Source organism: Cataglyphis hispanica, chromosome 3 (assembly GCF_021464435.1).
Source record: "Cataglyphis hispanica isolate Lineage 1 chromosome 3, ULB_Chis1_1.0, whole genome shotgun sequence".
Taxonomy (NCBI): domain Eukaryota; kingdom Metazoa; phylum Arthropoda; class Insecta; order Hymenoptera; family Formicidae; genus Cataglyphis; species Cataglyphis hispanica.
The window spans coordinates 10,823,109-10,839,855 of NC_065956.1; the positions used below are offsets into that span (position 1 = coordinate 10,823,109).

The following is a 16,747-nucleotide window of genomic DNA, read 5'->3' on the forward strand; positions in this document are numbered from 1 at the left end:
AGTACTTAAACTCTGTTGAAGTTTCGAGATTGTTAAAGTATCTTTCGATAAACCTAATAATACACGAGACCAATATCGCGCCCACACTTGTACATTAATTTTTAAATATTAAACTTTGAAAATATTTACAAGGACGTTAAAAGCTCGTTAAAATTCATCATCTTAATTTCGAATCTTTATGTCTAACTAATGTGATAAATATCCCCCTTTTTTTTTTTTACTAAGGCACGCGCGTGTGTAGGAACAATTTTAGTAACGCTGTAGTAACGAGAGAAAATGGAATTTAGCCGTACGCAAAAAGCAAACAGATTTCGTGAGGATGCAAGACACTAGAGCATTCGACGCAAACGGCAAATGACGTAAGATAAGATAAGGCAAGGTGAGGAGGGTTTGGTGAGCCGAGAGAGGCTCCTTATGGGCGTCCTTATAAGGTTGCAGCGCCCACATGCGTACAGCTCTTGACGACGGTGCGCTTTCGGACAAGGACTATGTACGAGTCTTTCTCTGTATTTCTTTTTTTTTTTTTTCTTTTTTATCGCCGATTACGCGTACATGGTAAGCAAGCGTGAGATGAATCTTGTATCTCAAATAGAGTGACAAACGCGTTCCCGCTTGAATATTGATGCATTCAGCATAGAAAAGTATTAGATCATGCTTTTGATTTTACGAGAATATTTATGTAAATATAGTATTAATTAAGCGGAGAATAAACAAATTAAATTTTTATGACAATTTTCTTTCCCTTTTGTATAATTAATCAATTTCTTTTATCGTTCTCTGTTAAGTAAGGAATATGTATTTGCTGAAATATAAATGGTCTTGATCTAATATATGACCTAATATAAAGACATTTTGCTATAATGAGAGAAAACCGACGTATATAAATTCTTAATTTAATATTTGATGGATTCCTCTAGTTATGAACTTATGTGATTCAATATGGTAAACTTCCGGTATGACAGATCCGATTTAACAGATGATTCAATATCAGAAGGTAATTCGATTCAACACAAATATCATATTATATAAGATGTATAACCATAAAATATGAGATCAATTTTGTAAAATTTTCAATAAGATAGAAATATTTATATAAATAAAATTTGAAGCTGATCATCAAGCTTGGTTGTAATCATGTGACTTAATGCAATAAAAATAATTATCAAAATTGAATTGTTAAAAATAGAAAGCTGCATAATCTTGTTGCAAGATTAATATATGAAAAAAAATATTAGATATAATATCAATTAATTTTAATACGCAAACTTCATATTAACAGCCAAAATCTCGATAACGCGACAGAATGCAGAGATACGAATTTATCGCTCGATATGTAAACCAAAAGTACGTCAACGAAATTAATTATCGATTCTTTTACTCCGGGTACCGATCTGTCGATTGGATATCGTCGAGATCGTTTGTGAGGGCGATCGTTGAAACGTTAAGATTACACGCAGAATGCGTGTCAGCCACTTGTTGCATCACATTTCAAATGCAGAATTGCATCAATAAGTATTATCTACCTACGTATGTATTGCAAGATGTATGCTTCAAATCGACTGCGATAGTCATCTTATTAACCGCGTAATCGATCGATGAATCGAACAGTTGCATAAAAAAAAAAAAAATTTGCAGCAAGAATCAACAAAATGCATCTCATGCAAGATCAACGGTTACCGAGAATATATTAGTTTGGATTCTCCTAGACCACTGGTATAAATTTAATTCATACAAAAAAAAGTGAACTATATATAAATAAATAGAAATGGAATCAAATTATTTTCTCCAAAAATCTAGCGAAAAAATTATATCTTCAGAAAATATAAATAATAATTTAAAATATATTATTTGTAAAATTCTCTCTAAAATAATTGAACTAATAAAATGATATGACTTATGTATAATTAATATTATAATTTTTTACTATAAATATAAAATAGCAAAATACTTTTTAATATTATATATATATATATATAATACTCTCTCGTCCATTCTTCGCTCTCTATGCAATTACTTTGTGTTATATTTCACATGCGATCATGTCGCGCGTTATTATCATCATTCAACGCGATGCAATTAATAAAACCGTCGTGCCGAGCGTAATTAACGAACGTGTTCCACTTGTTAATCAAACGTGCGCGCGTCTTGTGATGATGTGGTGTATTATACTCGGTATACTCTTCAGTATGCACGCATCTTAAGTGCATCTACTTGGCGGAATATCTGTCCACTGTCGTTCATCGAGCTCCAGATACCGCGGCCGAAATAGAGCGCAGACAGAAATAGACGCGCTCGCGCGTTGCCCATGAATGTTCCTTAAACGCGCGCGGGATGAAAGAAATTGCAATGGCGAGGAAGAGTGCACCTACGCGCAATGCTGGTTATTATCCATCAGACATTTCGCGTGCATTAGATATGCATTTTTCTACAAGATCGAGACTTGAGACTCCGAGCTTTGAAATTCCGAAAAGAATATTATTATATCCATATCTGAGTTTAATATTAGATTATAAAGAGTAAAATCTATGCGTCATTAAACCTGAAAGTATCTTAAAGTCTCGTTAATGAATTCATGCTGAATCATATAATCAAAATAGCATCGGCTACCTTTTCAATGCGCGGAAAAACCTCGGGAAAAACGCAGCCGCAACGCGCGCGTTTCCCGCGATCGGTAACAGACTCTGTACATGCAATGTCTTTTTTTTTTCAGATCGCGCGAAGGCTAGACGCTTTAAATATGGACAATAGTAAATGTTACGCAGCTCGACTCAACACGATCGATTGACATTTTGAATGCAAACGGGTAGGAGGCCTTTTGTGCACTTTTAAATAGCGCGAACGATGCAATTCTAATTTTCGTTACTACATCGATTACCTCGTATTATATGTATATTGTAGCGCGTGTGTCAGAGCTCGAGTGTGATTATAAATGTAATTTCAAACTTCACATCGACATTTTAAGAAGAAAAAGGAATAGATAATAAAAAATGTTACGGTAAAAAAATATTTAAATATTTAAATATATTACATCCTTAATATTTAAATATTCTTAATATTTCAATATATTCCTAAGTGCGTTTATATAAATAAAAGAAATCGTACAAGTAATTTTAGCTGACGTTTTTGTGGAACTTAAAAATAACAACTCAGATACTTTATGTCCATGAATATAAGACATATCTCTTTTCTTCTACATTTAAAGTAATGAGGTAACTGCGCTTTTCAACAACGCATTTCGCTAATCATACTGCGTAAAAATTGTTGCACGCAAACATACATTTTTTTATTCCACGTTACAGTAGATTTCAAGTGATCGTAGCTGCGTTATAATCGAGAACGATTTGTACGCGGTTATGCGTAAGAGCGCGTGGCGATGTGAGCTTGTGAAAAACAACGCTACGGCAATTGTGTCAGAAATTCTCGCGAATTAATCGTTCCATCGGTAAGTCCGTTAACGAACCAAAACGTTCGTTACCGCAAAACTCAATAGGCTCATTCAGAGATCGCGCGATGATGTAACGAATTAGCCACTAATTGATGAAGGTCGGATCGAAACTTGTCGAATATATTCGTCAAAGTGCCGGAAATTACCTTGATACTTCGAATAACTTCTTTAGAAAAATGCTAGCTAGTAAGAATAAAATTATCGCGATAATCTACGGAAAATTACGCTATATTTATGTGAGATTTCAAACAGTTTTTTCCTGCTATAATAATTATTATTAATTATGAATTGCAATTATAAGATATGAAAACGGATCTCGTAAATGCGAGAACACGCGCGGTGTAAATAGATACACGCCGTGGTACAGACAAAGTAATGCGTACACATGCACTTCGACTTAGGGTGAGCGCAGATAAGCGACACGGACCGCGATAAGCTGGTGATCGATGCGCTTCCGGGAGCGTAAAGTGTTCCAATTATTAAGTTGCAATTATAGGTAATTGCAAAGTGACTGATTTGATCATTGGGACACGACTAGATAAAAAGCTTTAACACGCATTAATCACGGGTAGCACACGAACTGTGCACGCGTGTGCGTGTAACCGGCTATTGACAAACTCTCGCCTTTCTTGGCGGCCTGATCGGCCTGACTCATTCAACGACGAAGAGAACGCGTTAATAAAAACCGTTGCCGATTGTCTTTTAAAAGAACGATCGCGCGAGTTCTGATCAGAAATAACAACGATACTTTAGAAATATCAAGAAATACAACCGAAGAAAGTTATCAATAATATCAATACCTAGCACCAACATTTTTTATGTAATTGAGAGACACTTATGTTAGCAAATTTAAAAAAAAAAAAAAAGTCGATAAACAGAGATAATAAAACAGCATTTTTCTAATTTTAAATATATTTTAATACAGCATATTTTAATCTAATATATTTTAGTTAAAAGTATTTAAAAATAAAGATTAAAAACTTCGATAAAAAATAATTATTCTTACTTGTTTTACTTTCGCTAAGAGAAAATCGATTGTGCAAATAAGCTATTTTATTATAAATTGTGTTCTATTCTAAATTGTTATAAATCTCCAAATTTATTTTGCTTATTAAAAACATAGATTTGAAAACTTTTGTCAGTAATAATATTGAAGAATGTGTTAAAGAAAGACAGAATATAAATAGATTAAAGTTTGAAAAATTTTATGTAACCGGCAATGTTCCAACAAAGAAGCGTGGATGAGAATGTATATATACATATAATATCGAACTATGATGAAGAGCGGCAGAAACGAAGGTAAACACTGTTATTAAATATTGGCCGACTTAGTTGCTCTCAGCGTGGTCATGAATTTACGGAATAAGCATCGTGAAACGCGCTATTCCCTTTAATTTCGAAGCATTCGACCACGAGAGTTCGCGCTGCGACATGGCCGTAATTCAATTTCGATCTGTACACGGTCAGCCGGAAGTCGATTGGTTCTCATCATAGAATTTCCTGGCTACATAAGAGATAAATGCAATTGCGCGCGGCAATGCTAAAAAGGAGATTTCAAATGTTACAAATATTATATAAATGCGATTTTATACAGACCTTTAAAAGGGCCTCCTGTTTTGGAGAATCAACAAAATGAATTTTTTTACATTTTTTTCAAATAACTTTTCAAGAATATTCCCCAAAAAATTTAAATGCAATTCCTCGAAAATTCTAGAATTATAGTGGTTTGAGCGATCTGGAGTTCAAACCGATCGATCTCAATTCCGAGATAAGATTTTGAACGCTCGAATCCGACATATATTATATTTGGACTCGATTATACTTGGAATATAAAGGTTGGGATTGTTGGCAGGTTGGGGTTGTTTCCAGAATTCTAAGCACCATGAGCCCTTTTATGGTTCAGAAATCCGCCGGTTAAAAAGAGATCTATCGTAAATACCAAAAAATAGAAATATGCAGTGGATTTGCAATGTCAGTAATTTGACAAGATCAGTGTGGACACGTCTGCTGTCCTTGTATATATCTCTCGACTATTTCATATTGTTTTTGTATATCAAAATTCATGAATATTGAAATAAAAATATGTGTACAAATATGAAATTGATAACAATAACCATTTGTCCTCTCAAAAAATTCATAAAAATCGTTGTTTTCTGCCGCTTTCAAACCAGGAAGTCCCCTTAAACTCTGATAGTTGAGCCGATTTGTTCTCAAATATATGTTTGAAATACAATAGAATTTTTTAATGTAATAAAAAAAGTTGTTAAAAATTATTGTAAATTTATTTATCATTGCACAATAAAAAATGAGAATGTAAATTTTCGAATATTACTACATGAAATATTGAATTTATAATTTTATTTTCAGTATATAAACTATTTGAAATATGGTTTCATTTGCACATACAATTGCAGCTGCAGTTTAATCCAAATGTCAACGGATCGCTATTGTGGCAAGCGAATAAATAACGACAAACTCAGTCTCACGATTTGAATCCCAAGGATGAATGGAAGCCTTAGAAATATTCCGCGTTGGCGAGCTAATATTGTGCAAAGAGTACGACACACATGGAATGAAATAATCGAAGTTCCCAGACATGACCGCATGACGAGTAATAAGCAAATTATAAATAACATCATCCGGATGAAATAATACGACGTTCGATCGGTAATACTTCGTCGTATTCTAAAATTAAAATCATCCAATGTATATGTTACAAAAATTTCCAGAATAAATGCATATATATATTTGTTATTCAAAACAATAAAAAGAATTAATGATTTCTCATGTAATCGTAAACGTAAAGTAGATAAGGAAACTTCAAGATTTTTAATAAATTAAATCAATTTTACGACAACAAGAGTGTCATTGGACAAAGTTTCTACTGAGAAATTTAATATTGAAAATTGAAGAGTTTCACGAGATAATACACACTGATCTCCCATCATATTCTCGAAGGAAAATTAGATTTTAAATTCATTATAGAATATGACGCTTTCAATCTGTTTTAGGTCAAGTGTCCGATTATCCGTACAAAACTCGGATCGATATCTTGGCTTCTTGGTGAATTTCTCAGCATTCGTAAAAGAATTAATAATGTCAAGAATCATGCGGCGTGAGAAGATGCAACGAATTCACTTGCGTCTGCAAAAACATGCCTTTCAAGAGCCGCACGTTATATATATTGTGTGGGAGGCTGTCCAACCAAGCACCCATTGCTAATATCGATCGTGCCGCGTTTGCAATGTGTATGTTGAACGACTGAAGTCCGAAGTGTCCGAGGGTGGTAACGTGTCTGTCTGATTCATTCGATCATGTTGCTGACGAACCAGGTGTGCGCCATGAAAATGGCTACGTGACATCGCGAGAATTGAAATACGAAACCTTGCGGCAGGATCTATTATCAGAAATCTATTATCTTTAGCAGACTATAAATTTACTGCAAAAATTTTGAAAAAAAATTTCTAGCCAATGATTAAAGTCTCTTCCTTTTTAAAAGATTATAATTTTGTATGTTTAATATGAATTTTAAGATTATTTTCAGAATAACTTGGAACGCGTGCATGCAAATAGCGGTAACTCGAGATAACGCGCGTGATCTCCGTAATTAGCGAATGTTTCCGCTACTAATCCTCCATCGCATAATATAGTTAATGTTACGAAGTAGATAATGTTCATTTAAGCGTTGGAGTCTAACGAAATCTGAATAAAAAGCTAAAAATATATTTTACATCGTTTGTATTTCATTTTGATATTCGTCTTTCATACGAAATCTGGTACAAAAATATTCGCAATACACCCGCCGAATTTATCGACAATTGCGTTACAATAGTTGGGAAACACTGCGTAAAAGGATTAACGCTCGAAAGCGCAGCAATGTTTCTTCCCATGTGTGCCGCAACTTAAAGTGGTCAACAATAAAGCAATTTCCGTGCGGTCTTTAAGAACCTCTGCGAATTATAAACGCCCCGGTAAGCATTCAACGAAATACAAGTTTCGCAGCCCAACGAAATACAAGCTTCGCTATCGCCCACAATCTACGCGATACAAGTACATGGAATAATTAATGAAATTTTTCGTGCTAAATTATATGCATTATGCTGCCAGCCTGCGAGGTTAATCCCCGAATAAATTTCATTTTGCCTCGCACATATCTAGTTTTTAGATTCCTTAAACAAAATATAATACAATATATATATATATTTTATATAATTTTTTTTTATAAATGAAAGAATTTTTCTTCTCGCTACTTATTAAGCAGAAAAAAATTATCCAAAAGGTAAATATAATTCATACGTATGTTCAAAGAATTCAAAACATATCTTCACCCACAGGAAACGAAAGTTACAAATTTAAGAGCAGGCAAGCGAAGAGACATAAACTTATGTACTGTCGTGAGTTTTTTTAGGTTTAAGAAATTCTTGCGAATTATAAATGCCCTGATAAGCATCCAACGATGCAGAAGTCGACACTGCGAATGGCTCATCGTCTAGTCCGTTTACGCGGAATATTTTCGCACGGCTCGAAAGAGAGGTGCAAGTGTGTATTGTGTCTGGCGGGAGTGTGCTCTGCCGGATCAATTATGCTAGTCTCCCCTAACACGCCACTCGCTTGCTCCTGCATCGTGTTGCCTCGCGGTAACGTAACGGTTAGCAGCGACGAATGTGCATCCGATGTGCAGACTGCACCAAGCAAAACTTCCGTGCTGCTTCGTCTATAATTGATAAGCTCTGCGCTGTGGTGCTGGCGCGAGCTCTGCACTCTTTCTGAATTAAATATCGAAACATATATCCATCCCTGCGCGCACGTGCTTGCAACTTTTTTTTTCAGAGGACCTATCCTGAGAGAATCAACCGAACTTTTGAGTGATTTATAGAGTCAGAGATATTTTCAAGACTGCGGAAATAGGGACAGACGCGATAATGATTTATGTTACCGTTATATTTAGAGAAGCGTGAATGAAGATAGTTTGTGCGAGCTTTTATATTTTTGTAGCTTATTTCTTCGAAATGTTTTAGTTTCTATTTTTCTCGAAATTAACTTGTCTTACAAAAGATTAAAAACTTTGTCTTGATCTGGCTAATATAATTTAGATTAAATTTGATTTATTATTAATAATAATATTATAATATTATTAATATTATAATAATATTATAATATTATTAATAATAATATTATAATAAGAAAATTAAATTATATTGAGAAATATATTAAAAATAACAAATTTATTTTACGAATACTAAACAATCTTTAAAAAGCAACCATAGTAATCTAAACGACACGATTATATTCTGCCACGTGCCAGCATATATACACATGCCAAATGATCGATGCAGAGTATCATATATATATAAACAATCGCGGGATCAATAAGAAACATAGATATATCACTAACGTTAATTTTGGATATTTCTTCGATTATTCGAGCGAGAATACCGGGTTCGTGTTCAAAGTTTGCGATCACGAACACAAGATTTTATCTTCGATTAACCCATCAAGTATTAAAGAAAAAAAGAACGCATATATACACATTTTTGCTCTCGATATTTATATAAAATGCTTTATACACATAACTATTAAAAATCCTTGATATTCTAAAACAACGGCCTTCCTCCCAATGCATGTATATTCTAGTACGTATAAACTATTAAAATTAAAAAAAATATGTCCTTACTTAAAACAAATAGTAAGAAAATATAAAAATGTTTGCATTTTCGGAATTTATATGTGACTGTAACAAACATATTTTTGCCAATGAAATTGTCTATTAATGCCTGCGAATGTTCCTTCAATTCGTATACAAAAATTAAATTATCCTCTATATAACAATTTTTTTTATTATTTTGCATATTGGCAAAAAGTAGCTCGGTATTTTAGAAATTTAAGCAAAACGCGTTTCTCTCTCGTGACGCCACTTCGGACTTCCGTTCTTCGATTACGCTAACGAGAACGTAACTCGCTTGTGTTGGAAGTTCGCGAGATTTTTGGTCTCGTTCTACATGTCGGGAACAACATACGCGGTGAAAGGAAGTACCGTCTTGCGGCTCGATCGGCGACTTTGAAACGTCCGTTATTACGCCCGCTGGAAGGAATTCGGATGGCATGTGATAGAATATCCTTAGAAGACACTTGCCCCGAAGAAAACCTCATATTATTATTCTTTCGAAATTTTATTTTTTGTCATCCATATAATTGCGATTACATATATCCTACGTTTTTCAAAAATTAAAATTGTCGATCGACGCAAAGAAATCGCTATATAAAGCAACTTAATAATGCATAAAATTTTAATGACACTTTTTTATACGAATGAATTTCTTTTATAATATCCATTAAAATACGTGCATATATAATAAATATCCAGACATATATTTTTAAAAAATTATTTAAATTTAAATAAAAAATTAATCTTTGCCATTTGTATTCGCAAATTTAAAGTTTATAAAAAAAAATATTGCTCTGAATGATTTATAATTTAAAAATAACTTTTATCTCCCCATATTTTAATTAAGAAGCAATCTACTTTAATTTTTAAAAATCAATCTTAAGAAACTTGAAAATGTTAGAAAACCCTCTTGTACATTTACTACATACATTATGCTTTATAATCTCGTAATAATTTATAACATAAACAGCATCTCAATCGCGAGGAAGAATTCAAAAATATTACAAAAGACAACGATAAAAAAAAAAGGGAAACGAAATGTCGACAAAAAAGGAAAACAAATAAAACGAAGTTGCTGAAAAGAGAGAAGTCGTGTGAACAACGGAAGAGGTCGTTCACGAATTTTTCTTTATATGAGAGCGAGTTCGAATATACAAAAGAGCGGTCGCAATGACGCAGGGCGAACATCCAATGAGCCCACGCGTGATTATCATGTTTCGATCGGACCGCATCGCGTCGTGGTGCGATCGGTCGCTCATATAGCGCGACAGCAGTCGTGGAAAAACAGAGATGTTAGGAGTGAGCTCAAGTATGCGAGAGAGAGAGAGAGAGAGAGAGAGAGAAGAAAGAGAAAACCAAGACGAAACAATGGAAATCAGAGATAAAGAATAGAAGAAGAAATATCTCGATATATTTCTTCAAGAGAGAACTTCTTCTCAAGAAGAAATCTCGAGCAAGAGAGGAAAGCGAGTGACGGAGGAATAACCGGAAATTAATAATCGGAAATAAATGAAGGAAAGGAATTTCTTAAAGCGAAATAAAGGCAAGCCGAGAGAGCGCGAGAGGGAGGATGGCGATAAAGAAGGTGCGAGACAGAGCGACTGCAACGGCGGCGAGAGGGAGAAACGCGCGCTTGCATGTACAATAATCTAGCTAGGGATATTCTTGCACACACTCACCGTCAGTCCTCTGGATGTTTATGCTGCAGCCGACGTCGATGTTGCACGTACCGTGATCCATGGTCATTTAATCGGTCTCGCACACTGCGTTCGGCACCATAAAATGCGCCCGGCTTCTTCCGTTACCACCGTACAACGGGGCCTCGCACGCGGCCGATTAATCGACTCGAGCAAGCGAGAGAAAGAGAGAGAGAGAGAGAGAGAGAGAGAGAGAAAAGAGGGACGAAGATGAAATCGCGCGGCGACGACGACGGTTGACAGTTACGGCAGCGTTCAAACTCGCGCGGCGACCGGTCGAACTTCTCTGTCTCTTTCTTCCCTCTTCTTCGCTCCTCGACGATGATGCTCTCCTTTCTCTCTCTTTCTAAGCCCGTTGTCTCTAATCCTCGTTCTAGGAACGGAGCTCTCCTCTAGACTCCAAGGCACGCCCGATATGTATCTAGTAACGGCTCTCGTTCGTCTGCTGTCCGAACGTTCACGCCGCGTCGTCGTCGTCCCCGTCGTTGTCGTCGTCTTTATCGTCGTTCTCGACGAGACGGCAAACGGTCAGCAGCGTCAACGAGCGCACACGCACGCACGCACACACGATCCGTACGTCGGCGTATCAGCCGAAACGCATCCGCGGTTCGACCGTTGGAGTATCTATCTCGCGCTCAGAGGACGACCGTTTGCTTTCGTGCCGGGATACACTGCCAGTGTCCGTTATTGACAACGGAAGAACTGCGATGGCGCCAGCTTCCGGCCGGCGCGCGCCGATCATACCGACATCTGTCGGAGCGAGTGTAAATTAGCGCGACCTTATAAACAGAACTAGCTCGTATAGTAGCGTCAACTGGATCTATTTTAGAGCCGACGAAACTACATAGCTAATTCACTTTTCGGTGCCACGGTAAAACGATCGGTTGGTGCAGGTCCGTGCTAAATACATATTAATTGTGGATTAAAAATATTATGAATTTATTAATGTTTTATTAATTGCGCGTGACGTTTTCTTATTTTAGTATATTTTACACAGTAATAATAAGTTATTATTGAAACATTTTTATATATATGCGCATGAAAAATACATAAATTTTTTTTTAATTGATTTTCTCAATAATTTTTTTATATAAGTATTATCATTTTTTAATTGTAATCAAATATCTTTGCTTATAAATTAATGATTATACATTGAAGACTAAAATCCTAAAAATATTAAAGAAAATATTTCGAATTATTAAATATATGTATTGACTAATTCGTCATTTCTATGAAAAATTAAATTTAAATATTTTTAATTATTAAAACTAAAATTTTTAGGAAATTTCTTTTTTCTTTTCCGATTTCAACATTTCTTATTTTTTCGTAGCTTGTTCGGCGGCTTGGCGAATCAATAATTTTAACTCTTCCAGATCAAAATTCTCTGATTCTAATAATTGATCAATGATGCGCGCCGCCCTAAAAACACAAATCACACAATTATTATCACACACACAATCGCAACAAACAAAACTTAATTAATTCTTCATCAAGTATAAATTTTATCAAAAAATAATTCTCACATATCTTGTCCTGCAGCTTCTGGTAGTCGCGGAGGTAATTCACCAGCTTGAAATTTTTCGTAAACCTGCAAAAACGCTTTGATTTTAAATGGCTCTCACGACAAAAAAATCAAATGTTATTAAATTATGTTTTTCCACATATGCAAGAAATCTTCAACAATTACTTCTAATGCTCGTTTAAGAATCTGTTCGTCCAAACCAGCATTTCGCGCAGCTGCATGTGCAAAACTACGTGTCGCGTGTCCAGTAGTTATACGATAAAGATACGCTACGGAGCCATCGTTGTTTGTGATAAATTCAAAAGTCTGTATAATAAATATAATTTCTAAATATAATTAAATAAAAATAAAAGTATAATAAATAATTAAATAAAAAAATTTAATAATAACTAAAGTAACAATAGTAATGCATATAAAATATATATTTTTAAGATATATATTTATAAGATTATATTTTACCTGTTCCTCGATTATCGGACTTTGCGGCAACATGCTCATTATTCGATGCATATGCGTGGCCACAAAAACGTGTGGGCAATTAATATCTCGCTCGACGAAATTATTCAATACAGCTGCGAGCAATGACAAGCCACTCACTTCGGACGTTCCGTTTCCGAATTCGTCTAAAATGACGATAGAATTTGACGTGGACGTGTAAAGAGCAGAGTTTATCTAAAAAATCGATAAATGATGGTCATTGAAAAAAAAAAATACGGAAAATATGCACAATTAACAATTTGCTCTTTTGAGAAAATTTTTAATATGATTTTCAAGTACTTTTTGAAAAATTGTATCTATACCTGTCGCATATCTTGCAAGAACATGCTCGTATTTAAAGCAATGCTGTCCATGGACGTAATCTGTGTCAGAATATGAGTCACTGTTCCTATGGTGGCCGATTTGGCCGGTACGTAGCAGCCGATGTGAGCCATAAACACAATAAGTGCAATTTGTTTGAGATAAGTGCTCTTGCCAGAAGCATTCGGACCGGTTAAAATTTTGACGAGGCTCTTTCCGTCCCCGGAATAAGTGTCATTCGGAACGAAGGTTGTTAGAAATTCTTGCAACGGGTGTCGACCTTGTTCCACTGCTATAATCTGACGCTCCACGACATTCGGCTTTACATAATTGTATTCTCGCGCGACTACATAAAACGCCAGCAACCTAAAATAATGCACGAAATGCTCCCAAAATTAATTAACTTTATCTAGCTATAGATTTCCTGATAAATTTAAAATTGTTATCTTTCTTACGATTGATATTATTATAATTTCACATGATTTGTTTCCATAAAAAAATCGTAAGGTATCTAATTCACTCACGTATCTAATTCAGCGCACAATTGAATTGCGTTAAAGATTGATGCAGCATGTTTATTTATATATTTCACAAGCTTTAATATAATGTAACTCTCTCGCTTGTTGATCCTTAATAATATATCTCCTATAGTATTATCTAACTCTGCAAAACGAAAATAAATATGCTATTACGCATAAAAAAAGAAAACGACATTCATATTCCATGTGTATATTATTATATATGATAAAATGCAAAGAATTAGAAATTATATACAATAAAACCTTTAGCACTGGGACTTTTATAATAACGTATATTGTTGCTAATAAATTTAAACTCTAAATTCTGCAAATCCACATTGTCGGCTGGCGACGGATTCCATCCAGTTATTGCTAAGAGGTATCCGATATTCGGTATGTATACCATTTTGCAGGTTGTCACCGAAGGTGGAAGATGGTCTTTCATATCTTTTTCTCCCATTCGTGTCAGAGTCTCGGGTAAAGTGCTTCTTAAGTGATGCACTGCATTCCGATGGAAACATAATATATAAAATTTATGCAGTTGAGTGCACAAGTGCAACAATGTAATTTTAGGCGTATTCGACTCAAGAATCTTTGTTCGTGAAAAACAAAATTATAATATATAAAATAATGCATCATTATTCAAATTATGCGAAACAGATCAAGATTAGCTCACATTTATCCAAGTGTGAATCCACGTTTGCTCGGACGATGAAATCGTTTTCGGATCTCTTCGAGCTAAAGTCCACTATGTATTCGATGAAATATTTGACGTAACGTACTTCGTTCGTGATACTATCAACGATTTTACGAAAGAGCTTCACTTTTTCACGATGTTTTTCGCATATGTCGGCGATGTAGATTATGGAAGATATCGTCTGCGTGACGAAATATAAAATAGAATATGAAATAAGAACGTAAGTAAAAAAACATCATAAATAACTTAGCTTAATTAAAAAGGAAGAATTTAATAAACCTTATGCAATCGTCGCCAATCAGAAATTTTAGCCTGCTGTGCTAAATAGCGATCCAAAATAACATTAGTCAAACGATAAACGTGTTTCAAACATGACGTCAAATTTTCGACGATACTCTGATTATCCGGATTAAGACAAAATTCGATGACTTCGAATCTCTCATTGAGAATGTCGATATTCCTTGTAGGATGTCGCAACGTTCTCCTACACACACGATAAGTCTCTTTTTAAAATATTACTATATATAATAAGATATATATATGATAATTATATAAAAAAAATTATGACAATAATGCGGCCATGAATACTTGCCACAAAAATTGCGCCCCAGGCCGCGATTGACAACGACTCAAAAGGATGAATAAGCTACCACTTTGTTTCTTCGATGCCGCATCGCCACATTTGAAAAGACTCGGATGATGTCTGGCGTGCACGATATTTAACGCCTCGTAAGTATCGTCATTTATCATGACAATGTCACGTCTACATCCCAACAATATACAGTAAAAGAGTTAGCATATATTATGAAATACAATATATTCATAGAAAAATATTCATATTAAATTATTAAAGCAAAAAAAAATTATAGTAGTAATAAGTGTAGATTGTTTGATAATACAATTGTTTAAAAAATATAATTGCAACTTAAAAAAGAAAAAAAAATTAACCGAACAAGAAATTAGAGATGCTTTTTTATAAAAAAGATTAATATTCACAGAAATTTTTTATAAATAAAATCAATATTCTCGAGCAAATTTTAATAAATGTACTATCAATCATGTCTGAAATATTAATCCTAGCGTGAGGTCAGAGAGACTCACAATGTTACGCTAGTCAAAGATACAAAGTTAGGTCTGCCGGAAGGATCCAGCACAATATTGCTCCAATGCTGATCTATGAAGATCAAGAGCAGACCCAGCGCATGTATCATGACGATCGATTTGAAATTTAACAAGCCCTGAAGAAAGATAAGTCTCTCGACGTTGTTGGCGTTCTCCGGTTCCGACTCGAGCTTGAGACATCGAACTCTGTGATAGCATCTGTCGAAGCCGTGTTCCCTCTTCCGCATCACCCTCAGCGAGGCCTGCGTCGGCCCCGCACTGCTCGTTCCCGCTGATCTATTCAATTCGCTCGATGTTTCCGACGTTACCAAAGTCTCGATTGCCGTGAGAAACTCATCGGATGTGCCGGAAATCGTAAGGACATAACGCGGTTGGCATTGTTTATACAGTGTTTTCGTGATGTTAAAATGAATATTGTCGTCGTAAGTATCGTCCATCACGAACAATTCGGACGTGAGAATATTGTAATAGGCTGCGCCCAATTGATTGTTCGACCAGATCATAGCTAAAATGATCTACGAGGAAAAATATGACTTATATTTTTATAGTAATGCATAAATCAATATTTCTAAGATTCGCATAAAGATGATCATAAAATTCGTATCGCCTTACATACGTTTTATACAGAAGCAAATTTGCCTTTTTTCAAGAGATTATAATATTATAATATTTTGCACATAAAGATAGTTATATATTGTAATAATAAAACTAAATTATATGTGACAAGTATGGAAAAAGAATGGACAAAATATATATATTTAAAAGATTTTAAAATAATTTTAATATATGAATTCGAAATTACTAGCCTCGTCTCTATCGGTAAAATTATCAATCTGCATTGCAGAGCCATCATTGCTCCGTTGTTTTTCCGCTGCAATTGATTGCACTGTTGGGATATTTGGCCTGCTAAACTCTTCTTCATCGCTGCTACTTTCGTTCAATATTGATTCGAATTGTACTTGTCTAAAGTGAAAAACATATACTGGCGTGTTAATTTTGAAAATAAGATGTAACAATATTACTTTGATATATATATCATATATGTATTTAACACTGTAATTATTGTACAAGGGAATTTGTAATCTATATAAGAGAAAGAAATTAAAAATAAAGCGATTTTATGAAGAAACAATACAATTGAACATACATATTAGCAAAAGATGCGGATGACGAGATATTCTTTGAAAATCCCAGCGAGCTCATTTTTTTATTGTTCGTTCTTCGAATTACAAATTCGAAATGCACGAACAATGCTACGAAGAAGTAACAACTACCTGAATTTG

General features: G+C 34.6%; 2 protein-coding genes across 3 annotated transcripts in view; both read right to left on the bottom strand.

The window, feature by feature from the left end:
* The window catches only part of LOC126859218 (kinesin-like protein KIF2A), a 34,593-nt gene extending 23,102 nt beyond the window's left edge, over positions 1 to 11,491 (bottom strand). For both annotated transcript variants that reach the window (XM_050610254.1, XM_050610256.1), the window contains exon 1: positions 10,790 to 11,491. In XM_050610254.1, coding sequence (XP_050466211.1) covers positions 10,790 to 10,856 — 67 coding nt within the window. In that variant the 5' untranslated portion in view covers positions 10,857 to 11,491. The remainder of the gene's footprint in view (positions 1 to 10,789) is intronic.
* Positions 11,492 to 12,123: 632 nt separating this feature from the next.
* On the bottom strand, positions 12,124 to 16,386 carry LOC126859425 (mutS protein homolog 5-like). The gene is made up of 12 exons (XM_050610702.1): positions 16,267 to 16,386; positions 15,444 to 15,979; positions 14,935 to 15,105; positions 14,622 to 14,826; positions 14,322 to 14,523; positions 13,910 to 14,146; positions 13,652 to 13,790; positions 13,130 to 13,493; positions 12,789 to 13,001; positions 12,495 to 12,635; positions 12,331 to 12,395; positions 12,124 to 12,226 (listed from the first exon to the last, which is right to left on the bottom strand). Exons 1-12 carry the CDS (start codon positions 16,384 to 16,386, stop codon positions 12,124 to 12,126), a joined length of 2,496 nt encoding a protein of 831 aa, XP_050466659.1.
* Positions 16,387 to 16,747: the final 361 nt, after the last annotated feature.